General features: G+C 40.5%; 1 protein-coding gene across 11 annotated transcripts in view; it reads right to left on the bottom strand.

Moving 5' to 3' along the window:
* The window catches only part of NIN (ninein), a 93045-nt gene that overhangs the window by 23376 nt on the left and 43064 nt on the right, over positions 1–26605 (bottom strand). For 8 of the 11 annotated variants that reach the window (XM_031453690.2, XM_031453691.2, XM_064485948.1 and 5 more), the window contains 16 exons: positions 25841–25880; positions 24313–24503; positions 20163–20309; positions 19240–19407; positions 18607–18743; positions 18148–18288; positions 17733–17907; positions 14736–14846; positions 14264–14353; positions 12089–12227; positions 10166–10287; positions 8553–9058; positions 5499–7643; positions 4065–4190; positions 3884–3953; positions 2141–2356 (listed from right to left, as the gene is read on the bottom strand). In XM_031453690.2, the coding sequence (XP_031309550.2) occupies positions 2141–2356; positions 3884–3953; positions 4065–4190; positions 5499–7643; positions 8553–9058; positions 10166–10287; positions 12089–12227; positions 14264–14353; positions 14736–14846; positions 17733–17907; positions 18148–18288; positions 18607–18743; positions 19240–19407; positions 20163–20309; positions 24313–24503; positions 25841–25880 (4524 nt within the window). Of the gene's footprint in view, positions 1–2140; positions 2357–3883; positions 3954–4064; positions 4191–5498; positions 7644–8552; positions 9059–10165; positions 10288–12088; positions 12228–14263; positions 14354–14735; positions 14847–17732; positions 17908–18147; positions 18289–18606; positions 18744–19239; positions 19408–20162; positions 20310–21531; positions 21783–24312; positions 24504–25840; positions 25881–26605 lie in introns of those variants that run through there. The other 3 variants (XM_031453702.2, XM_031453701.2, XM_031453699.2) reach the window with 2 other exon arrangements.

Genomic DNA, 26605 nt, shown 5'->3' on the forward strand with positions numbered 1-26605 from the left:
CTTTTTCTTTCTGGAATGAGATGTTCCAGGCTCATCTTGAACTGTCCCTGCCCCAACCTTGGAATCAATCATTTTTCCAAGGAGCCCTGGTTCTTCTTATAGGATAATAGTGTTTAGAAACCAAAATCTGGGCACTCCAGCCATATACACACATCTACACCTCTGTTGTATGTATCTGTCTATGTATTAAGAAACCCAAGCTGATACTAATTGATACTCAAGTTGATACTCAAATTCCAATCCAACATCAGAGGGTTCATTTTATCCTTCCCAGTTTTCCCACTTCCAAATTCCTTCTCCAGCAGTGAGAAACTCAGTTCTTATTACCTGCAATATATTTACTTATTTGTTCAATTCGAGTATATACAGAGTAGCTCAAGAATTACTAACATACACGCCCAAGAGAAACAGATTTACTAACTAGATTATAGAGTATTTATGTGCACTTCTTTTTGTCTTAACCCTACAGTATACAGTCAAGATACTAATTTCCAAATTACTTATTTTCTTCCCCATTGTGGTTATGTTATCCATTTATAATAGAGTTAGGTTCATTTGTTAGTGTTTGTGTTCCATTTCCATACCCCCTCATCTTTTATTTTTTGGACTGGTTTAAATTGTGTGTTTATTGAGGGGGCAGGTGAAAAGTATATGAAACATTACTATGGTGCCAAGTGTCAGAGTTAGATGAAACGATACTCGGAAGTGCCCCTCCCTCCCCATCCCTTATATCACATTCCCATTCCTCTCTTTCATCCCCTTCCTATTCTCCCCCTATAGGTAACCATCTCTTTAGTTACCTGGTTCACCATCCATGTATTTCTTTTGCACAAGCACATGTGTACTGTCTAATGTCCCCTTCTTAACCTGGATGTAGTATGCATACTCTACCCACTCTTAGATACTCTTTTGTGCTTTTCTTTTTTCACTTAAGAGTATGTCCTGGAAATCATTTCATATCAATAGAGATCTTTCTCTTTCATCCATTCTTTCTTTCTCTTTTTTTAAAGCTGCGTAATACCACTCCATGGTGTGGCTACACCCACCACGTTTATCCAACCACTCTCCTATGTGTGAGCATCTAGGCTGTTTCCAATAGTTTGCAGTTACACACAATGCTGCAATGAATAATCAACACTGTGCATATGAATTTTCATATTTTTGGAGGAGCATCTTTATGGTAGATTCCTAGAAGTCAGACTGCTGAGACAAAAGGTAAGTATACATGTAATTTTGTTAGGTATTGCCAAATTTCCTTCCAGAAGGACAGTATCAGTTTCTATCCCCACCAGCAATGTATGAAAGTGCCTGTTTTCCCAAAGCCTTGCCAACAGAATACGTTGTCATATTTTTTAATTGTTGCCAATCTCATAGGTGAGAAATGATGTAGCAGTGTTGTTTTATTTGCATTTCTCTAATTCTGAGTAATTTAAACATTTTTTCATAGTTTTGAGGGCCATTTTTTATCTCTTTTTTGTGTGTGAATTGTTCATGTGTTCTTCCCATTTTGCTATCAGATTTGGGTCCTAAGTCCTTTGATTTTTAAGAGTTCTTTACATAGTAGGGATATTGGCCCCACTTTTTGTTGAATATGATGCAAATATTTTCTCCCAGTTTGTGAGGTGTCTTTTGACTTTGTTTATGGTATTTTTTTGCCATGTAAAAAATTTTAAATTTAATCAGTTTTTTTTTTTTTTGCCTCTAGTTTATGAGTCATAGTTACACAGCCTTTCTCTACACCAAGGCTAAAGATGAATATCCCCATTTTCTTCTAAGTACTTGTATAGTTTTATCTTTTATGTTTAGACTCCTAATCCAATTAGAGTTTACCCTTATGTGTGATACAAGATATGGATCTAATTTTATCTACTTCTAAATGTCTACCCAGTTGTCCAGGCACCACTTATTAAAAAGTCCATCTTTACCCCAGTGACTTGAGTATCTACCTTTGTTACATACTGAGTTCCCATTTGGATTTGGGTCTAATTCTAGACTCTCTATTCCACTTATCTGTCTATTCATGTGCCAGCACCACTCTGTTTTAATTATTAAGACTTTATGTGTAAGAATTTAATGCAAGCATTTCTTTTCTTTCTTAGGATTGCTTCCAAAAAGGCTGTAGAGGAGCTGCAGAACATACCTGCACTTTGCAGTGTTCCAGTTCATCTTTCAGATTAGACTTCTCTTGTTCCCACTCCTCACATGTACTCTGACCTGGCTCTTCATCTTTCTGGCACAGCATTTCTGCCAGACGTTGATTAAGTTCTTGCAGTTCTTTCTGATTTTGAGAATTCTGTTGGCTAAGCTCTGTATTTTCCAAATCCAACTGTTGGTTTTTGGTTTTTAATTCTGAAATCTAATTAAAATTGAAATACGTTTTAAATACTGTTACCATGTTTCTGCTAAAAAACATTTTCAGAGACTAATTGTTTTTTCCCTCTCTATGCAGATAAAGTTATATCACACACGCACACACATTTAATAACAGAAATAATACATACTCATTATTACAAAGTCAGTTGATTCAGAAGTATATGAAGAAGTGCTAGACACTCTGTCTAATCCCAGTCCACAGGGGTCGCCACTGTGCACAGCCGGATATGTATCCCTCTGGATTGTTTTCCAAGCGTATACAACACCCATAGACACATAAGTTTTTTTTAACAAAAATTTGCATCATTTCTGATGTTGGGATAGTCTCTTCTTTCCACTTACAATATCTTACAGACTCTTATCTTTCCAAGTCAGTGCATTCAGAAACCACCACATGCTGTATTTTTAAGTGGCTGTAGGGTGTTTGTGTATCAAGACATTCCATACTGTATTTACCCATTCCCACACTGATAGACATATAGGTTTGTTATCATTCCTTTAATTGTAAAGAAACAAAACAATCTTTTGGAAAATTCATTTACACATAGTAGCATTTTCTATTCAGGATCCTTTTTATAGAATTGGGGCAGCTGGGTTAGAAGGTATGCATACACATTACTGTTTTGATCGATACATCCAAAATGGCTTCCTCACAGTGCTACCAACTTACAGTCCTATCAGCAATGTCTGAGTACATCCATTTCCTCACTCTCTAGTACTAGATGGATAAATCTAATTTTTGCCAATCTGATAGGTGAAAAAAAGAAACTCATTTAACTTGCCCTTCCCTAATTACTAGTGAGGCTAACTAACCATCTTTTTATGTATTCTATTCTATTTTTCTGTGACTTGACCATTCATATCAATTACCCATTTTTCAACAGAGTTTTGCCATTTGTAAGAGTACAAAATATGTTTTGGATGTTAACATCTTGTCTATTTCAAGTGCTGAAAATACTCTTTTCCCAGGATGCCCTTGTCTTTTGACTGTTTCAGACAGATTCTCTAATGGCCTTCCCCCGCACAACTGCATATTGTGAGATTATGCAAATTGGGCATTGAATGGCACAAGCTATCTAAATAAGTCATAAACCTGTGAAAATATATACCAATTAACCAGTGTTCTACATCTATAAAATTATGTTCTTAACTTTGTGCTTTCAATCATGGTGAGGAACGAGGAAGGAGCAAACATTAATCAAAACCACAGGAAGGACAGAGCTAGTATTTGGTTTTAGAGGTAACATTTCTCTACTCCCACCAATTATAAAGCTTGTTTTAAGCATTCAGAGTCTAAAAATAATATATGCATTATTATATTCACAAAAACCAGAAATACAGTTTAGAATTAGCTTGAGGTGAGTTTCTATTTGAAACTCAGATGGTAAGATTTACAAACTTACCATTATTAGCTACATCTCCAGTAGTATGTGCTATAAATTTATACATTTCAAATAAAAAAAGAGAAAATTTTAGAATCAAGAAAAGTTGGGAAATATTCTCTTCTTACCTGTTTCTTTAAATTTTCAACCATCTTCTGAACTGCAGCTTTTTCCTGTTTTACAGTTTCTATTTTTTGCCTAAACAGAGAATGAAAATGTAACTTAAGAGTTAGGCTTTAAAAGTTGAAGTAAAATAGTTTTATAGTCCTTGCAAAAATGCCTTAAGAACATTTAAAGTATATGTCTTACCACATTTCTTCCTGAGATCCACTTAATTTCCCTAATTTCAGGTTTGAAATGCTATCTTCTTCATTTAAAGTAGTAATTTCATTTCTCAAAATAGAATTTTCCTCTTGAAGCTTCTCAGATTCATATCTGAAGTACAGAGATTAAAAAAAAAAGTTAGACACGGCAGTCATCTGGCATCTTTGGAAAATACTTTCTAGTAACTTCCAATTAAACAAGCATTCCATGCCAGTTAAAATGAAAAATCTAAATTAGTAGTCTCTTGGTACTTGGAAATCAAGCTATGACATATTGACTCATTTCTTTTGGGAAGTGAGAAATTCACTAAAAGACATTAGGTAGGTGTGGCTTAAACACTGGAGTATGGAGACAGAAATGGAGACTCAATGCCCAGCCTGGCTGCCTTTCCCCGAGGCAAGCATACGGCTTTGAGCAAATAACTTCATTTATTTCAGTCTCAAGTCCTGTCTACTCCTAAAAGACAAAAGCCATTTTACTAAGCTGCATTAGCTTTAGTTTTAAGCCCCAGGGTACCTAAAGAAAGAAAATTCACTACATAAATGAAGGGGCCACAGTGACGTGTACACTAATGTCTACTTTGTGATTTTTTTTCCACCTCATTATGATTTTTAGAACTAAAAAGGGTCTGAATAAGAGGAAAAACTTCACCCAGAATTTTTTGGGTTTTTTTTTTTCACACCATTAAGATATTTCAGACATGATGTAATATTTTACAAGTTTTTTTTTAACTGAAATTTGTTAAAATACTATTGCAATCATATATTATAAATCAAGTGAGCAGTGGTTCAAATTAGTTTCATTTTTGTCTTTGTTCTTTAAGCACATTTGTTAGAATCTGATAGCTCTTCAATAAAATTACATGTCCTAAGATAAATTTCCATTATTTACAGAATGTCAGCATGTACTTCAAGTGATGTAAGTAAAAAACTAAACGCCACAAAACACAACATTTTTCCTATATTAGTATAAGAGAGTTCTTATCTATCAAATGAGTTAATAATACACAAAAGGCATTCATTCTTATGTAACTGGTTTTATCGAAATGAGGAAAATAACCAACATTTAGCCAAAAAAAAACAAAAAACAAAAAACCACCTATCCATCCAAATGAAGTGCCAGAAAAGAGTTAAAGACTTGACACACATTGACGGTGCACACGGTTAAACAACAAACACTCTCCATTATGAACTTTCACACCCCAAATGAATGACATTTATTTCCTAGAGAGGAAGGGAATGCCTCCTAGGCAGGGTTATTCTATTTGTTAATATGACACAGAAGCAGGAGGAAGTCTAAAGTACTGCTCTCTTCTCGAAGACTACCAGGTTAGTGTCTCTAGGCACAGCAAGCAGTGGAAGTTAGATTTGGTGAGGTGCTCTGTGGGATTCCGTGAGGTTTAGAAGGTACATACATTACCTCAGAAGCTCAACTTTTTGCTGCATCTCACTGCACGTGATTTGCAGGTCATGCATCATTGCCTTCAGCTCTTCCTCCTTTTCTCCTTGAGAAGGCATGTCTTTTTGCTTAACTAAAGTAGTGACTCTTTCCCTCAACTTTCTAGTCAGCTCCTGCAGCTTTTTTTTCTCCAGTTCTAACTCTGCAATTGTGGCCTGGCGCTGAAAATATTCGTCTTGAAGGCCTAAGAGAGCAGCGTTTTCCTCGAGGATAACTTGGTCCTCTACTACAGGCTTTTCTCGATGTGTCCGGAGTGTTCCATGGAGCCAGGCAATTTTGTGTGCTTTTACTTTTTCTAGGAGCTGTGTATTCTCCTGCTCAACGTACTGGTTTTCTTGATAACGTTCTTCTATAATACGATGTACTTTCATAACCTTCGGTGCGTGCTCTCCCAGTGTCCTATTTAGCTCAAGCACCTGCTCATCAGGTTCGATGTCCAGGTTATCTAAATGGGCTTCCCATAAGGAGAAGCAATCACACTGCAGCACTGCTCTTTCTTGCAGTTTCTCAATCTTGCCTTGAAGTTTCAGAACCAGAATATGCAGTTCCTCGTTTTCTCTTTTGACTTCATTGTAACTCTTTTCCAGGCTAAGGAATGTTTCAGTCACTTCTTCAACCTTCTTTAACTCATTCTGTAATCGGAACATTTCTGAAGTGAGTTCCTGGTTATTTTCTAGAGCCTCATCATAGCGTGTCTCCATCACTCTCAGCTCTTCCTGAAGAGACTCATTTTCTCTACTAGCATCTTCATACAACAGTTTATACTTGGGAGAAGCTTCAGGGATTCTCTCAAGCACCTTTAATTTCTTCTTTAGCACAGAAACATCAAAAAGTAGGTCCTGCTTCTTTTCGGAAGCTCGCTCACAATCTGCACGTAAGATCATTAGTTGTTCCTGAAGCTGGCCAATCTGATTCTTCAGGTCCCAGGTCTCAGTCCTGGTCTCCTCACTATTTTCAAGCTCAGAAAAACTCTCTATTGATGCTTCAGACTCCTCTATTCTGACCTCTTGTTTCTGACCAGAGCTCGTCCCTGTACTTTCCAGATCCCGGACCTCATCACCTTGCAGGTCACTTAGGACACTCTGCATGGTTCCACTTTCTACTTGCTTCATTCGGTTTTGCAGTAGAAATGGTTCTGTTTGTTCCACAGAATTTCCCAAAAATCCAGTAGTTGGCTCATCTACACAAGAAGCCATTACTGACTCTGGCTCTAATTTTTGCAGCCTCTGTTGCAACCTAGAAATTTCAGTAGCCATTTTCACATTTTCTTTCACTGCTCGTTCATGAGCTCTCTGCAGGCTTAAGAGGACATCTCCATTCTCCTCCAACAGCTGCTCTCCTTGCTGGAGCAGGGACAGGGCTCCACTTCCTGCCGCCTCCACCCCTCCCATTGCCTGGCAGCCATTCTGAAGCCTGGAGGGAGGAGATGCCACCTGCTGCATTTCTTTAATTTTATTCTGGAGCCTGGAGATTTCTGTGCTCATCTCGGCCCTCTCTCGATCAGCTTTCTCACAGGTCGCTTTGTGGACACTCTCCATGGCCAGAAGCTTGGACATCATTTCTTGCCTCTCCTGGTCACGCTCCATTTCTAGCCTTTCAAGCCTTTGGCTGACCAGCTGCTCCGAGGCGCCTGCCTGGCACAGGACCTGCTCCCGGTCCTTCAGCTCTCTTTCATGACTGCTCTTCAGCTCAAGTATCTGGTTGGACAGTAGGCTTTGCTGACTTTCAGACACATTTCTTAGATCTTCCAGATCTCTGAGTAGCTGCTCTCTCTCAACAACCATGCTATTCAGATGTTCTTTGTATGTTTTCTCCAGCATCTCTCTCTCTTGGGTCAGGACCAGAGAAGCTTCTTTCTCTCTTTGGAGAGTGTCCTTAAGCTGCTCCTGGGCTTCTGCACACTCCTGGGTGAGCTCGTCCTTCTCAAACTCCCACTGGGACCTCTCCTCGCGTTGCTGTTCCAGGAGCTCCTTCAGCTCTTGGCGGTAATGCCCCTCCAGACTTCGCAGAGCATTTTCACAACTCTCAGTGACTTTCTGACAGTCAGCCTGAAACTGGGCTTCTATCTGAGAGGTTCTTCTATTACACTCAGTTTCCAATTTTTCCCTAAATGTGGTCAACATACAGCATTACTGAAACTGCCATCAACTCTGGAAGCAAACAAAAAACATTTTCCCACGCATAGATGCAGCAGCCAAGCAAATAATTTAGACATTTTCTAAAAAATGATCTTCATTTATTCCTATGTGATTCACTTATACTGAGAAGGGATCTCATCTGTGAGAGCCAACACTGGCAGTCATAATCAATTTAAAAGACTTACTTACCTCTCTGCATTTAAGAAGGAAAATTTAGAAACCAAGTTCTTTGGCATAATCCCAGATGTATTTGTTTATGGATCTGTAGCCAAAACTTAGACTGATACTTCACAAATGTTCAAGTGCGTATTAACCTAAACCCTAACTTGGGAAATACATAAAATTTTTTCATTTTAATTAAGTATCCATTGGTGGATAGTAGTCATATAAACCACACATATTAACAAATTTATTATGTTTTGCTTTTTATTTAATAAAGTAGCACTAAGTTAATCAAAGTACGAAGCACCAAAGCCCTCAAAAGTATCTCAGATTTCATGCGAGGAAAGTAAGCACAAAATGGTGTTTAATAACTCTGAGGAAATGTAATTTTGCCTAGAATCTAGCTTATAAATGACCTTTCTCAGAAAACAACAGGACTGAACTAGGAAGAAACCACATTTGCGATAATCTTGTCCTCATCTGGAACTGTAAAAGGTACACATCTGACACAAAAAAATACTTTCCTCTTAAAGAAAAAAAGTTTCAATAACCCCAAAGTAGGTTTATTAAATAATGGCAAAATAAGTTGAAAAACTAAAAAAGAACCCATGGGCTGTTATGTCTTCTGATTTTTCATAATTGCCTCAATTGACTAGACTTCTGGTGCCCCTGAGGAATAGTGCCCCAGGTTGCTCCATTTCCCCCATTTTCTTACCTTCCCTCTCGGAGCTCCCTTTGGTGTTTTTCCAAGAGCTCTTTTTGCAATTCCTCTTTCTCAAGAGTGTGCTTCTCCACCAGGCTTTTGAGCTGCTCCTGGTGAAACTGTTCTAGTTCCTGAGTCAAGCCTCTCACCTTCTCCTCTGTCCAGGCTCCACTTTGAATGAATTTTTCCCTCTCTCCGTTAAAGCTTTCCTCCACCCGCGCCAGCCTAGCCTTGAGCTCCATCTCATGCTCCAGCCTCAGCTCCTCCTGCAGGTGAGCCTTTTCCTCATCCCACTTCATTTGCAGTTGTTTCTTCTCCTCCTCAAGTGTGCAGGCAGCCGTATGTTGTGCCTCCTTGAGCACCACTGCCTGGCCCTGAAGTTCTGCGATTTCATTTTTAAGGTCACTTATTTGTTTTTCCAAGGTGTGCACTTCATTCTCATACTTTTGCTTCATGTTCTCCCGCTCCTTTTCACAGGCAACCTTGGTTTCATCTAGCTGCTTTTCATAGTGGTGCACCTGAAGCCCGAAAGTGAAATAACCAGAGTGTTACTCAACTCAACGCCATGGAAATGCGACAGGGCAGTAAGTTCTTTTTTCCTACAAGACATTCCTCAGTTTCCTCATTTTGTCTTAAAGTAACAACTCGAAATCATGTTAAATATTTTTAAGTCAGGCATGGTTTGCATTCCTTTTTAACTTGGTCGCATTTCTAGTTTCTGAACAGCTCTATTAAAACCGACTAAGCCTTCACATAGATATCATTTGTCTTCACAGGCATCCTTTCCAATTGCACACTTAGTGTCTTAACATGCTCAATTTAATTCAAATATCTCTTTAATGCCTATCAGGCCCTGTGGGGACACAAAGTTGGGTAAGACAAGCCCCTGTCATCAAGAAAAACCCACTCCAGATATGGTTATGACAAATACAAAAAAAGTATACTACAAGTCAGAATAAAACATATTAAAAGTATAGGGAAAACAGCTACAATGTAACCCAGGGACTTAAAGGAGGGGGGAAAAATCACATTTGGTTGGGAGAATCCAGGAATGCAAGAGGTAGCATTCGATATAAATTCTGAAGGGTAGGTAGACTTTTAAGAGGTAGAAGGAGATAATAACAACACATGTCACAGCATGAGCAGAAGGACAGTTTGATGGAGAACAGCAGGCTACCTGGTTTGGCTGGAGGATAAGGTAACTCAGAGGACTGTGGGGAAAAAAAGAAGACTAGATATACAAGCTGAAGTGACATGGTGAAGGTTTTTGGAGACCAAGATTCAAAACTTGTACCTAATTGAGGTGGTAATGCTATATCAAAGGGCTTTTAAAATTTTTTATTGAGATGTTTTTTAATGAGTTGGGAATAATGTAATGACCTGCAAGTTCCATGGTTGCTAGGGCTGAAGATACTACATTTTTAAGAAACTCTCTCCTATGAAGAAAAGGCCTCACCCTTGGCCTATGAAACTGTCCTGAGGAGGTGAGTTCTGGCAGCCATCAAGACACAAGAGGAAGTGTAGACAGTGCTGCTCTTTGAGAAAAAAGAATTGAGAATGTTCTACATGCAAAGCCTGTCAGAGCTCAAAGACATTAGGGAGCAGGACTGATGAGAAGGACTTACTTCATCCTCAAGCTCCAGTCTGAGGCGACACAAGTCCCTGTGATGCTGCTCTTTTATCTGTTCAATGGCCAGCTCCGCCTCGAGGCTCATGTTCAGTGGATTGCATTCTTCAGAACCAAGCCCTGAAAACACATAGGATCTGTTGACCCTGCAGCAGGCTCTTTCAGTAACACAACTGGCATCTGAGGAAGGACATCCAGTATAATTAAGGGATGATTTTTAGCCTAAATTGCTACAGATGGGATCTACTAGGAAACAACAGAAGCCAAGAGACATCTCCTGTTTTCAAGCATTAGGGAAGAACAAGAAAAAAATGAAGGTGAATAGATTCTTTCATGTACAGACAGTGTAATAAACCTTAATGGAATCTGACAGAACAGTGGAAATTGCTGCTTAAACGTGACCTCCTCCTAATGAAAATGCTGCAGAGTGAGGTAGTTCGCTCAAACCAACCAGCCATCCAGCAAATACTGAATGACAAATTAGCCGAGGAACAACGTGGCAGGAGAATGAATGGCCAGCATACTTGCTAAACACCTTGAGGTGTTAACTTCAAGGGTCAAGATATCCAAACCACCACTCCACATTACAGAAGACTGAATACTGTAATATTATTTTCCTGTAGTACAGGTGAGGCCTCATCCTAAATTACCAGCTAACATTTTTAAAGAACAGGGCATAAGTTAGGAACCTGGATATAGGCAGTTTGGGTGGAAAATTCTCAAGTCATTCATATGAGTTCACTGCCCGTGATGGTGACTGAGAAGGACACTGAAATGTGAAGCACAGGCTGAGGGCTGAGCTAGGCATAACCACTTTGTCTGTGTACTAACACCATGTAGAGATCTTTCATATGGAGGTACACAGGCAGATGCCAGAAACAGCACAAGTCTAGCATCTGGAACTGACAGTCCTGCTTCGGGCTTTCTCGTCACGTATATGACATATCCTCAACTGAGAAGTGATACCTGGGGTGTAAACCACCCCAAGATGGAACAGCCTCACGTACCCATGAGAACTCCCTTGGCCATCTGTGGAAAAGCCCAGAAAAGCTTCAGAGATTTAGCATATCGGTTGGGCTCCATCCTTATACCACAGTAAGGCTACAGAGTACAGACTCAGAATCAGAGGACAGGTGTTCAGGCCTCTTCCTGTCCCCTCCCTAATCCCTTACTTATTCTAGAATAAATAAGTGAGGAGAAGAATAAACAACGCTTGTAAGAACCTGTTCTCCTGTTCCAAGTAACAGTGGGGAGAACTATTTATAACAGAAGAATTTAGTATAAACCCTTTCTGAAATTCAAACTCAGTACAGTGGAGTCCTTCCTGCAGGACAGCAGGAGGGAGGGAAAGAGCTGATAATGAATGTAGGAGGGTTCCCAAACAACCCAGCCTGCCAACCTTGCTACTCAAAATCCTCCTCAAAGGCACAGGCAACCAACATTTATTTATCTTATTTGTTGTTTTGCAGACATTTAGCACAGCCAGCAGAAGAAAATCAAACTCTGGTTTCTGGCTGGCTCACTCTCTAAAATACTGTCACACCAGTTAGACACTCTTTTAGAAAGGGAGGATTCAGTAGTAGCTCAGCCACTGAATTCTAACACTCCCAAGGCCTGGATCCTCAGATCTGTGGCCAGTTTTTCTTTTTAATGAAGCAAATATCCTTGTGGTTTGATTTTTCCATTTCTTTGTTGATGCATTTCAAAATCAGATGGAATTATTCTCATAAAGACTTGAAGGAGAAATGAAAAAAACAGACCACAAGTGAAATAGCTCAAGAAAATAGCATTCCCAGTCTCTCTCTCTTTTTTTCTTTTCTTTTTTTTTGGTTGCCAATGTTTTGCAATTTTTCATTCAACCATGGTTCTAAAAACAAAAGTCAAAGGCAGAGACTGAAAAGACAGCGCCTGAATGGTTTACCCTGGTCAGGCTCGATGCAACTACTGTTAATATCAAGTTCTTCTGACAGCGAGTTCTTCAAGGGAAGTCTGAACACTTTGCCTTGCGTACGATATTCTTCTAGTTCAGACTGGAGTTCATCTACCTGGTCTTGTAATACCTGGAGTTTAAAAACCAACACAAGTCTTAGGTGTGATGTCCAAAACACAAGCGATAAAAGAAAAAAATAGATAAACTGTACATCATCAAAATTAAAAACTTTTGTGCCTCAAATGATACCATCAAGAAAGTAAAAAGACAACCTGCAGAATGAGAGAAAAGTTTTTGCAAATTTTATATCCGATAAGGTACTTGTATGTAGAATATATAAAGAACTATTACAACTCAATAACAAAAGGACAAAGAACACATTTAAATATTAAGCAACAGACATGAATAGACACTATTCCAAAGAAGATATACCAATAGGCACATAAAAAGATACTCAATGTTATTAGCCATCAGGGAAATGCAAATCAAACCCGCCACGAGATACTACATCATACCCACTAGGACGGCTAAAATAAAGAAGACATACAATTAACAACTATTGGCAAGGATGTGGAGAAAATTGGAATTCTCATACTGGAGGGAATGTAAAATGGTGGAAAACATCTTGGAAAAAACTGAGCAGTTCCTCAAAAGATTAAACATATGGTGATCATACAACCCGGCAATTCCACTCATAGGTATAAACCCAAGAGGAGTGAAAGAATATGTCCACACAAAGCCTTGCTTACAAGTATTCACAGCAGCATTATTCGTAATACTCAAAACAACCCAAATGTCCATCAGCTAACGAATGGGTAAATAAAATGCGGTACAGCTGTACAATGGAGTATTGCTCAGCAGATGAAGGAAATGAAGTACTGATACCTGCTGCAATGTGGATGAGCCTTGAGAACATTATGCTACATGAAAGAAAGCTGGCACAAAGGACCACACACTATGTAATTCCCTTTATAAGCAATGTAAAGAATAGGCAAAACCAAAGGACAGCAAATAGATTATCAGTTGCCTAGGGCTGGGGGTCCCGGGAGAGATTACAGCGTGGTGGAATGGGAGTTTTCTTTCTGGGAGATGAAAATGTTCTCCAATTTATCATGGTAATGGTTGCACAATTCTGTGGATATCCTAAAAGAGATTGACTTGTACACCTTACGTGGGTGAATTATATGGTTATGAAAAGCTGTAAAAAAAAAAAAAAAAGCAAGTGGATGAATTTGGGGGATTTTGGAGGTAGAGCTGACAGATTTTTACCGATGAAATAATTAAAGGCATATAAGAAAACACCTCTGCTTGATTAGAGCCAAGAACCAAAACTTATTTCTAAGAGTGGCATAAATGTTTCATTTCTTTTCTCAAAATGTGCATGTCTATTTCCTGAGAAGGCAGGCTCTGAGCAACCTCATAGGGAGGCGGTTGCTTCCCTCAGTTTTGCACAAGTGCAATGTTCATCTCCAGCAGTCAGAACTCAATTATGCTTACCTTGTTAAAATAGACAAGTGTTTGCGGTTTAAGAAAAAAAAAAAAAAAAAAAAAAAACAAAGTTCCTGAGCTTAGAAGAGTTATTTTTTTAAAAAATCAAAGATTCCTGTTATTTTTAAGGATGCTTTTATGTCTTCTGGTAGGAATTTATAATGAGTTACTACTTAAAGACTTGACTGGTTTCTACTCTTTTTGCATTTTATAAATAAAGTAAGGAATGTATTCAGGAAAAAAACCCATAAGACAAAAGCAAATTATATCAGATTAGGTCTGCATTGTTTGCTCAGTAAAGGCTAGCCCATCATCATGACCACATTTTCCTTCTCTTGGAATAAAACTTTATTTTCCTCTAATTACTAGCAGTTTCTGACCCAGGTAAAGCAGACTCAAGTGCACTCTGCATGATATTTCAGGGTACTAGGTAATAATATTAATAGCTAGCACTTGGGTTAAGTGTTTTTTATGTCCCAGGCTCTGTTCTAAGGACTCTACTATATTTACTCATTGACTCTCCACAACAACCCTACTCGGTGGGAACTCTTACTCTTGCCGGGAATTGAGACACCTACAGATTAGGTGATGTGCTCAGGGTCACACACACAGTAAATGGTGAAGAAGCATTTGAACCCAGGAACCCCTCCACTGACTGAGTTCTCGTCAGGCACTCACCCTGCACTGCTGCTCATATTCGTTTCTCATCTGTGTCAGCCTTTCTTCTTGCAAAAAGAATTCAGCACTGCTGGGGTCAAGGTCACCAAACTAGAAGAGGAAAAGAGCAGAGTCGTCATTTTTCCCAAGTGTCCTTCTTTGACCTGTAACATACCAAAGGCCCCAGTTTCTGGTGTTCAACCAGTCTCCTGAGTATGAAAGGAATGTGACATTTAAGCAGAAACACCACCAGCTGGATGATGGGAGAACATTCTAGAGTGATGTACTCAACTAAAGCAGAGATTGCCTCTCAGCGCCATGCAGTGTTTCCCTCATAACCAACCTACTAAATGACGGCTGCAGAAGCGACAGCTTCCCTCAGTCACATAAGTAACTCTGTAATAGAAGTTTTCTTGGTGGCCTTGCTTCCGCTTTTTTAAGTAAACTACACTTTCGGGCTACATATCAGGAAATCAAATTTAAACAGATTTACCTTTTCTGCCAAAACGTTTTCCAAATTTCGCTGAAGTTTGTTTGTCAGAGTCTCATACTCTGCCAACTTCTCAGCATTTTCCAGAAGCTCATTTTCTAGACGACTGTTTTCCTGAAGAAATTTGGGGAAATTAAGTGGGCACAATTAAAAAATAATCAAACTGTTGTACCACTGTATGTCATACATAAATCAGTGTTCTAGATTGAGATAATGTGTTCATCTTGAAAGTTTTAGTAGATTAGAGCAGACAAAAGCAAATATTAAAAAACTGATATTTATCTTATGACATTAAAGTTTTCCTTCTTTTTTTCTGATACTATAGAATCATACTGTCCAACAGTAGCCACCAGCAGTCACATGTAGATACTGAACACTTGAAATATATATAATACAAACTGAGATGTGCTGTAAGTCTAAAATACTCATCAGAATTTGAATAGTACAAAAATGTAAGATAGCTCAATAATAATTTTTGTATATTAATCACATGGCAAAATGATAATGTTTTGGTGGGAGGATATAGCTCAGTGGTAGAATGTGTGCTTAGCATGCATGAGGTCCTGGGTTCAATCCCCAGTACCTCCATTTAAATAAATAAATAAACAAACATGCCTAATTACTTCCCCCTCCCAATTTTTTTTAATGATAATGTTTTGGAGATATTAAATAAAATGATTCAAAATTAAATTCATCTGTTTCTTTTTACTTTTTAATGTGGCTATTTGAAAATTTGAGATTACGTACATGGCTTGCATTATATTTCTATTCAATAGCACTATAGTAAAAAGTTTAAAGACATGAAGAACATTCTCAATAGATGGTCAAATGAAAGAAAACTGGTTGCAGAATACCTTGTTCATCTGACAGCAGAAGAGAGTTCAAAAAGTATAAAACAGAATAGCTTTCACAATTTTCATTTAGTGGTTTATATGGTTTATATTTAATTTACAATTTTATTTTGGTTTTAAGATGTAAAAGCTACACATACAGGTTTTTATAATTTGTATGTTTAAATTATAATAAAATAACACCAACTGAAGTCCACAAAATGTGTTTTTCTACGTATACAAAATACTTTTTAGATATCCGCCCACATTTGTTAAAAATATAAAACCACACGGATGTGCCATTTGACATATTTTCTATTCCAGTGCTAAAGGCTGATTGGAAGAACATTATTTTCAAAGTACATTTTGCCAAAAGAACATAGAGCCAGTATATTTTTAATACATTCCTGTTCACACCCTCACACAGTAACATGGAGTGAAAAAGAATGTGCTTGAAGCGTTTTTTAAAAATACTACCTTCCCCCAAAATGCCAGTTCGACAGCTCTGATCTTTTAAAGTATGTCTAAATTGAGATGCTAAAACAGTCAGGAGCAGTCTCCGTGTATCGGGCCTGTGTTGGTGCTCTGGAAGCTGACGGATCAGATTCTGTTGCTGACCACAGGGAACACACAGTTGGGACCATGGGAGGGAGACAGACACAGATACAGTGATCTATGATGTAATAGAAAATGTGCTGTCTTCAGGCAAGAAAAATGTAAGTGTAATGGGAACGAAAACATAATTTGGCCTGCAGAGTGGAGAACGCAGTGAAGGAGCATAAAACCCACTGAGGAACTGAGAGAGCTGACAGCAGGTGCAGCAGGACTGGGGGCATGGCGCTGGGGGTCGCTGCCAGCAGGGCCTGAGGTCAGAAAGGTATGAGGACCAGCCCCTCTCTCAGGGCCCTTCGGTGCTGCCATGTTGCACTTTTACAAAAAGCGTGACTGTCAGTGTTCTCTAGTAAGGTAAGTCTGGTGGCCAGAGGGAGGTTGGACAGATGGAAGAAAGTGTGCACAAAAGTCAGCTGAGAAATCGTGATGAATTCCAAACCTATTAGAGGCTATGGAAACGGAGAGACGGGATAAATCTGAGAAGCACTTCAGGTCATCACAGGCCCCAGAAACTGATCACTGAGGATGACCGAGGACTTTAGCTTCTGTGAATTACAGCACAGGGTGGTGATGTAGATTAGGGAGAAAATTCAGGAGAGGAAGCAGTTTAATGGTTCGGGAGTAAGAATTAGCCAAGTTTGTGATGTGTGGAGTTTCAGGAACCTTTTATAATCTCAGCAGGAGTGAATATTCTCTACGTACTGATTACCTTCCAGACACTGTGTAAGTAGCATCTCACTTAATCTCCCTATCAGTGCTATGGGTATTATGATGGTGCCTATTCTGTACATCAGGAAACAGGTTTGATCAAGGTTTTCCAGTAAACAGTGGTATCCAGACTGGAACCAGGCAGTCCTGAGTCCAAACCAGCCTCAACCCCTCTCTTCAGATGACACTGCACCATCTGGTGTCTCAGAGTCCCGTAAGGAGAAGGATTACTTCCTTTACTGAGGCACAGGAAAGGAGAGGAGGATGTACAAGGGAAAAGGTACATTTAGAAGCAGAGAAACAAAGCTGATGGCCTCTGCGTGGCAGGAAATAAAGCCATCTGCTAAGAATGAGGAGGGGAGAGGGCAGGGAAGGGAAAAAGCATCAACCAGATGCTAAACAGCCCTCGGGACCCAGTGCAGCTTCAGGGAATAAGAACACGATACAGCACTGGCAAACCAGCCTGGACACCCTGCAATCTAGATCACACTGGGGGGGCCTACCACATCTGGGTCATGACCCAGCTGGGCAGACCTATGGGGAATCTTTGGATGGAGCCCTGTGCAGCCCTGTCTTCTTACAGAGCCACGCTTTTCCATGTGGTTCTCCCAGCAGGGACACAGACCACAGAACCAATAGGATAGTTACCTTTGTTGTTTTTTTTTTAAAGTTGTTTTTATTAAAAACAGCTACATATGGATGTGTCTCACTTATTTTTTGGGGGGAGAGGGAAGGTAATTAGGTTTATTTATTTATTTTTAGAGGAGGTCCTGGGGACAGAATCCAGCACCTTGTGCACGCTAAGCATGCGCTCTGCCACTTGAGCTGTACCCTCCCCCCCGACAGTTACCTTTAAAGAGAGGGCAAGGCGGTCCCGGATGTAGTTCTCTTCTGTTTTTGCCTTTTCAATTTCCTGCTCAAGTTCTACACGCTGCTTGCCCACCTGTTGCAGGATCTGCTCTCTCTCCTTTCGGAGCTCATTCTTCAAGGCTGCTATTCGCTCCTTGTACTCTTCATCCAGTTTCCTGCGAGGAAGGAAGACTGAGAAGCTGCCATCAAACCCCTCAGAGGTCCCCATGTGGATCCGCCAAAAATGGAAACACAGAGTCACAGAAACGGGAGGCTCCTTGAGAAAGTGTCTAGTGAGTCCTGCTTTCCTTTAGGCTTGGCCGCACCTAACTCCCCCCTCCCCCCCCCCCCCCCCCCCCGCCACCAGGTGCGGCCAGGCTGGTAGGAGAGGAGGGGCCTGGGCCCACCAGTCGCACCTGAGGTTGTACTCGTTCCGCCGCTCTATGGCCGCGTGGTGATCGTCCACCTCGGAGGCCATTAGAGACTTGAGCTTCTCGGCTTTGTCCAGATCTGACCGTAGCTTCTCTTTTTCTCTGACCACTTGATCAACTCGCTCTCTAGAGTCAGAAATAAACTAAGTCTGAGGGAAGCTGTTTCTAAGCAACAAGCAGACCCAAAAAAGCTCTCATCTGGCTTGCTTCAATACAAAACAAAACCAAGACAACCCAAACCCTTCCAAACCACAAAGACATTCCATGGCCCTCTTCAGAAGCCTCCATGCAAATCTCAGCTCTACCTCATTTTCACAGAAGTGAGATAACAGGAGATTAGCCATATTTGTGCACAGAATGGGAGAGTGTATGTCACAGAATGTGACTGACTCGCTGGACAAGCAGGAAAGGGAATGGAGCAGGTGAACCTTCTGCGCCACTCACAGCAGATGCCGGATCTCAGCCTTAAAGCTGGCCAGAGCCGCCTGGTGAATGCTGTTCTTCGTCACCAAAAGCTCATTTTCAAGAGCCAGCGTCAATTCTGTCAAATTGACATTTCCATCAAGGCTGAAATCCAAGGCCTAGAAATCAGAACAAGTTCAACAGTCACAAGTTCTATCCTCTGAAAGCAGACATTGTCAAAGTTATACAGACTCAGAGAGCTGACTTAATAGTCTAGAAGTTGGCTGTAATCATTTCTTGAGTGATTGCTTAGGAACAATATTCAATCCAGAGCATAACTAAGCCCTCACTAAGGAAAACATAACATGATTATTTGCATGGTTTTTTTTTAAACCTATCTGGCACTGTAAATAAACACAATGGTAAAACGCTAATCTTTATGACCAGAGATCAGTTAAGAAATCTCTTCTCAATAATTTAGGGGTTAAAAACATGGAAAGAAGTAACCAACACTCCTGTTTAAAGAGGGTAGGAGAAGTTACCTCTTCTCTCTGAAATCTTGTGACTAAAAGAATCATTAAGGAGAAATCAAATCAAATCACAGTTTCAAAAAAAACCTGGAATTTTTCAACCCTTCCCCAATTTGTCATTTTTCTCCCATTTCAGCCACCACACCTTCAGGATCTCCTGGCTGTTCTCAATGCCCTCTTCCTGCCAGATGTCAAGGATTCTCTCCACTGATGCATAGCCCATCCCATCATCCAGGCAGGAGAAGACCCGAAAGCCGATGGAGCTTGTCATCGCAGATGGGGCTGTGGTCCGTCGACCACTCTCATCGAAAGACTGGAAGAAGAAAGAGACTTGAGCGAGCTGAGGCATTCAAGATGATGTTGGTCAAGACCGAAACTGGTCAGTCCAGACCACAAGGAGCAGAAGGCATGTTTCTATAATTTATACTGGTAGAATAAAAAGTCCCGCAGCCCCTTTGATCTCCCTTTCCTAAGTGAGTCAAGAATGCAAAGCTTCCCAACAGTTGACCTGGCAGAGTTCCTTCATATGGATGAGATGTGTCTCTACTTAGCACCAGGGTTCTTCTGACCCACAGCTAACATTAAGGGCATAAGTAGTGGTCTTCCCACTCTGTAATTTATGGTCATTTCTTCAAACCCAGCTTTTCCTTCTGCAATGGTTTAGTCTTTCCTCACTACTCTTCTTTTGCTTCTCTCTTTCTCCTTAGTATTTTTCTCCAGACAGCAGGCTAATTCATTAGAAATTATTCAGGGGGGTGGGAAGGGATAAACTGAGAGTTCTAGATTTACAGATACTAATATACATAAAATAGATAAACAGCAAATTTTATACTGTATAGCACAGGGAACTATATTCAATATCTTGTAGTCATCTATGGTGAAAAAGAATATGAAAACAAATATATGTATGTTCCTATATGACTGAAGCATTGTGCTGTACACCGGAAACTGACACAATATTGTAAACTAACTATATACTTCATTTAAAAAAAAGAGGAAGAAAAAGAAATTATTTCAATGAATTTTAACTTCTACTCACAGAGAAACCACTTCCTACTTATTTTTTACCTGCATGGAGAGGTGCCTTTTCAATTGTCTATATGGGGTAGATGCTGACTGTGTAAGGGATTTTCCATTTTTGAACAAGCCATAGAAAAAATCTTCTACACTCATTGTACCATCAGGATCAAGATTATGGAAGACTTCTTCAAACATCTAGAAAAGGAAAACCATATATTTTCACTATTTCATTCAAAAAAACACAAGGCCGGGGTGGGGAGGGTATAGCTCAAGTGTTAGAGTGCATGCTTAGCATGCATGAGGTCCTGGGTTCAATCCCCAGTACCTCCTCTAAAAATAAAAAGAAAGAAATAAACTTAATTATCCCCTCCCCACCCCCCAAAAAACCCACAAGGCCCAAAGTACACTTCCAGCCAATACAAAATGGCACCACTCTTGATCCCAGGACTCCAGAAATAAAACACATCCCTTTGTTCTCATTTCAGTGCATTTATTTTCCTTTCTAATAACATGTCCTTTCCCCTCATACAAACTACATGAAAGTTCATTTTCAGCATCTTCATAATTGTATGCAATTTAGCAATTTACTGGTTTCTCTTTTGTGCATACTCTTAGAACAGGTCATCTTTCACGTTCCTACACATTATTCTTGTGAATTAAAAAAGTGCTTAAAAATATAAAGCTAGAGCTTCCCAGTGTTGTAACGACAGAAAATAGCTGGACATTCATTAAGCCATTAAATTGTGGTGACGCCACATGATATTTTGCTTACACTGAATTTTGGAAATTGGTGTGTTAGCACAGCAGAAGTGGGTCTGGGCCAGACTGCAGTGATCTAAGAGTTCGGGTCTGAAACCCACGGCTTGAGGTTTAGAACATTACTTGGAACAACACGGTGTGTTTGGGGTTTTTATTTCTTTTAATGCTTTAGCACAGGAGAAATGAAGCCTGGAGAGGAAGGATTTCATGTGTGTGCAATAGAAGGGTTCCAAGAGATGTGAAGAGAATTTTGCCTGACTACTTTGTGCCCTCTGATAGTAGTCAAATAGTCCTTATCATATAACTGGGGGAGGGGAGACTAGACTACAGTCCCCTCCAGGGCTTGCCTAGGAGGTGGTTTGTTCCCTAGCTCAACAGAGGAATGGAAAAGGGAATAGAGCAGCATGAATCACAGACACCACAAAGCAGGGAGGGGCGGCAAAGACCTCTTTCATCCTCACAGATTCCTCTTTATTTCGGGGGCTAAAATTTTTCTGTAAGAACACGCCCCCAATGTACAAAACAAATCATCTTGTTAAAATGCAGGCTCTGATATAGTGAAACCTGGGGTGGAGCCTGAGATTCTGCATTTCTAACAAGCTCTCAAGTGATGCCCAATTTGCTGAGTAGCAAAGAATAGCAAAAGCAACAAACTTACTCTTGTTGCTTTAGAGCCTACAATTGGGTCCATTCTAACAAAGGCCTCTTTGTAACAAATCCTCGAATTTTCAAAATCCATTTCATAAGTCTGGACTATTGCTAGGATTCCTGTGATCTCGTAATTGTTGATTTTATCCTTCATCTAAGGGCTTGAGGCATTTCTTTATCTTGAGTGCTTTTTGTCCAATTCATATCCAATAGGAAACATCTGTCTCTATTCTTTTTACATCACTTCCTCTGGAGAGGACTCTGAAACAAGAAAACCATGCTAAAGAGTGTAAATCTTTGGAAGAAGCAGCAGTTCCTAATAGAGAGTCATATGGGGAGACAGATGGAAAGGTATTTTGGGCAAAATTCTGAGGTTACCGAGCTCCCTTAGCTTCTCTGTCTCATTCTCATCAAACAGAAGAACACTTTCTCAGAGGACCAGGCTTTCAGGACTGTCCAACCAGAAGTCACAGTAAAACCCAAGTGTGCTGACTGAAGTTAACTGGCATATTTTGGCTCTAACCTTTGCTCCACACTGGTCAGCCTTCTGACTTTGGCCAAGTCAATGCACAGCTTCCTGGCTGCCTGAACACCTATCACCTGATCCAACGTGGTGGCGCAAGAGGGTCCTGCCAGTTACTGCACAAGGGGAAGTGGGCAAGTGGTGAATAAAAGGATGTGGACTCTGAAGAGGGCAGATGGGCAGAGGCTGGGCTGGAAAGAATGAAGGTTAAATGAGCAACTGGGCGCCCCCTGCAGCCTGTGCAGGAGCCAAATCTAGAACCCTGAGGACATCCTTACTCCCCAAGACCAGCCGGATATTTAGATGGTTGATTTCCCAACGTGTAAGTTGGAAAATAGTGCACTGGAGTAGGGAATCACAAACCCAAATACCCAGAGGGGCCAGGGAGGTGAAGTAAATAAATGAGGCAGGATGGTCTTAAGACACTGCAAAGTCGTGTCTTTTAAAGCAGTAAAGTAGTATACGAGTGCATGCCCTGTCCAAGGGGGCTAGCTACTTCCCACTGCCAGCAAAATGGAGCCAAATCTTATGATTTTAAGAAAAATCTCCCGTTTTTAAAAAAGTGTAGCAAAAGGTTTAGTTTTTAAACACTAGGTAGGCCAAGTAGCCTTAGGGTCATATTTGGCATCTAGGATGAGAGTGTGCCGTCCCTGCCCTACAGTTGTCATTGCTTCTAGAAAGCCGGGAACTGATTTCAGGCAAAAGATAGTGAATCCAGTTTCCCTTCCTGGTGATGGCAACAAGCAGCAGTGACTTCACTTCCTTTATCTATAAAAAGAGGGGTGACTAAATCTAAAACTGCTTTCAGTTGTACGATTCCAGGATTCCAAGTTGTATGTTGATGAGATCATCTTGAACTTGCAGCTCCGCTGTGGTCTCGAGCTAGTAATACAGAGGACTATGGTATTTCATGATTTGAGAGGGGAGGAAAAACACCAAGTAAAAGCTGCGTTCAATAAGCAATCCTTTACTCTTCGTCAGATCGGAGGGAGACAAATGTGCTGCTTCTATTCCCAGGTCTGGAAACTCCACCACAGAAGAAAATTCCACTCCCCACAAATGGCTACAGTTTATTCCAAGAATTGTCCTTAGATAAATAATCCAAGTTTGTGCAGTATTTCTTGGCAAAAACAACCCGAGGTTCTGCATACTGAACTGGTTTATAATTTAGGAGGATGAATTTAATTTTATGACTCAACAGCCACCACTGGAAAATAAATGACCACCAAGCCATTAAAAGGTAGTCAGAGGGTGTGTAATAGTCACATATATAAGGGAGAAGGGGGGGGGGGAGAACTTTCCTGCAAGTGAGGCTATGTAGAAGCTTTTGATAATAAATCTTTCTGGTTTACGAGAATAATACCGTTTATCCCCTGAGCAAGCAGAAAACATAGTTTCAAATATCATTATAATCAAAGATTCCCAAAGCTACAACTGTAGCCCTAACCTCTAAGTACCCCCCATCCTTATTTTCAGTTCTTTGAAAGACAGATGTTGGAATTACTTACAGGCTTACATTTCCTGGCTGTTCATTCACCCAGTCCTGCCACTCCCCTCAATTTTTCAGGAAACGTGAAGCTGAGAATTTTACCAAGCAAGAGTCTTTCGGGGGCTCCTTCAAGACTCTTCTGTTGTGTATTTTCAAAACCACCAAACTACCCTTTTCCATTTCCTCATGACCAGATGAGTGTGATGGCTCCTGGCTGGTCTCCTAATCCAGGGCTCTCTCTGCACCAGTGTATACCCCAGCTTTAGACCACCCTCAGCAAGGAAGTCTTTCCTATATATTACTTCACCTGATGAAGACACCAGAGATGATATGGAGACCTTCTCTCCAAAAAACTAAGCTTATCACCCTGGCCTTCAAAATATTACCCCAACTCAAACCTCCTAAACTCCCTGCGTAATCCTTCCTCCACACCTTTCCCACCTTTTGCTCTGTGAACACTGCATCTACAAATATACTGACATCATGGCTACACTGAGCCCGTGTCTGGTAATAATGTGGGGTAATGTGCTTAGCACAGTGAGGGGCATAGTGTGGGTTCAGTAAATGTCAGCTATTGTCAGTTTTTTCTTTTCCACAACACAACATGAGCTCCTTGGGGAAAGAATCTTCATGGCTGACTTCCCAGGAAAAAAAAAAAGAGAGAAAGGAGTTTCTGTAACATGCTGCAGGAAACCAAAATATGGCTGTTTCTAGCCTGTGGCCAATTTAGCTTTTACCGTGATTATTATTCCTGAATAAAAATACTATGCAAAGCTTACCTCTCCATCAACATTCTGCAAACCATACTGCTCGCAGATGGAGACTAGCTTCTTTCGGTTTAGGTGACCATCGCGGGTGATCCCCAAGTCTTCACAAACCTCCTGCAGTTTCTCTTCTATCCAGTCTTGGGGAGGGGAAGACCCACTCTGGGAGGCATTCAAATCATCTGGGTTCCAAAATCTTAACTGGCCTAAAATAAAAGCATATATTGTGTTGTCCCTAAAGGAATTGCAAAGAGAGAGAGCCTATTTGCAAAGAAAAATGTGTTTTTGAAAATAAATGCTACAGGAAAAAGACTATAAATGCTGATTTGATTTTGATTTGATTTGATCTTGAAGTTCAATGAAATGGAACCACTGGTTCTTAGGGTGCACCCAGGCGCAACAGGCACTTTTTTGCTCACCAGCAGTCATACCTGTGTAAGAACCAGCATCTCCTGTGCAGTCAGGCCAAGGTCCTAGGCTTGTTTTATTCCAAATAAAAACATGCACAGGCTTAGGTTTTGGTGTGATTGGAAGAGAAAGCTGGTTGAGAGCCACTCTAAAGAGCTTTACATGCCCCACCTCAACTACAGCTACCAGACTTTATCATCTCCACTTTCTTTCTAGTTTAAGCACTAGAACTGCTTTCACTGAAAAGGAAGTAATTTCCTGATAAATATCATAAAATAATTATAGCAGTCTCAAGATTAGCCTGTCTGCAAATCTTTACACATACAAATATTTTGACCTACAAGCAGTCCAACGTGGAAGAATAAATGGCTGCAAGCTGCCAGTTACTAAGAATAAATGGCTGCAAGCTGCCAGTTACTAATTATTTGAAGATTTAAGGATCAAACTACTTATTTAAAAATCAAAACGTATTTATCTTCTATTAAAAAGAAAAAAGAAAAAAAGTTCTCACTTCTAGTTAAAATTTCCACTTAACATATTAGAGATTCTGTGAAGTCATTACTTAAACATGAGCTGATTACTGGCACAATTTTGTGTGCCTCGAAGAACCTTGGAGGACTGAGAAGAGCAGTCAGTGCTACCCTTACTATTTATTGAAGAAATCAAGTCCGTTACTGCTGTGTTTTTACAGGATAGAGACGTAGAGAACATGTAGTTACACTTAAGTAGAGTTAAACCCAGGGTAGGCTGTGAAGCAGGCTGAGGTTTTTGTCAGCTGAACCACAGTGCCACCTGCTGGCCAAAAAGTCAAAATGGTTTGATGCTTAAATTCTGTATCAAACTTGTCAAGGGATGCATTTTAATAGTAATTTAAAATTTAGTTTAGGCCTGTTCATAGATTAACGTGAAAATCTATATAAGAGAGTAATTAACCTGTAAGTTAAATCTTACATCTTAGTTGCCAGATCTTGCATGATGTTAAATGCTAGGATTTTAAAACCATGAGCTATCGATTGGGAATGAATGTTTGTTGCTGTTGTTCTTAAGGTGACTTCTGAGCTGGCCTCCCACGTGCAAAGCTGTTAGGAAGACAGCTAAGAGGTCAGGAAGGGGGTCCTTCCCTGGCAGTCCCTACCTTCTGCTTCGTACTCCTCGCTGTGCGGCGCCTTCCAGTGCTGGAGGAGGCAAAAGAGGAAGATTAGTGTGCTTTACGACTAGGCCCGTTGTTCCAAAGCCAGATCACTCTCTGGCTCTCAAGTCATCATCTGAGTGAGTCACGTGATGCGGGACCCTCCAATGCTTTCATCCCGGCGGACTCTCCTCAGTCAACCAGCCCATGGAGAGAGAGGAGGCTCCTGGGAAACACCACACAGCCCCCCGCAGCATCTCACCAAGGATTTGCCTTTCACATTTGTGAGGTGACACCACTAAATCAACAGCAAAACCTATCACAATCAGTAAAACCGAGCCAACGCAAATATTCAGAGTCCATCGGCCGACAAGGGTCTGTACACATGCATTTATGAATTTGTTCTTCAATAAATGTTTATTGAGTGCAAGGTATTATGCTCCATCTTTGGAATACAGTTATGAAAAGGACAAGAGTATTTCTTGCCTCAAGAAGTTTCTATGCTAATGAAGACATGCAGACAAGAAAACAGGAAGGCCAATAGTGTAGAGTATTAAGTGCTACTGTCAGGGAGTTCAAGAAAGGGTACCTAACAGGTACCTTCAGCCTGGGGAGTTCAGGGTAGATTTCCTGAGAGAAGCAAGGTCTGAGACCCGAGGGATCAGCTGCAGACAGCCAGGTGAAAAGAAAAGAGCAGTTACTGTCTGCTGATGCATTAGACAAGAATGAGCCTGGTGTGTCTGCGGCTCAGTGAGGAGACAGAGATGCGCC

The sequence above is a fragment of the Camelus dromedarius genome, chromosome 5 (assembly GCF_036321535.1).
Source record: "Camelus dromedarius isolate mCamDro1 chromosome 5, mCamDro1.pat, whole genome shotgun sequence".
Classification (NCBI taxonomy): domain Eukaryota; kingdom Metazoa; phylum Chordata; class Mammalia; order Artiodactyla; family Camelidae; genus Camelus; species Camelus dromedarius.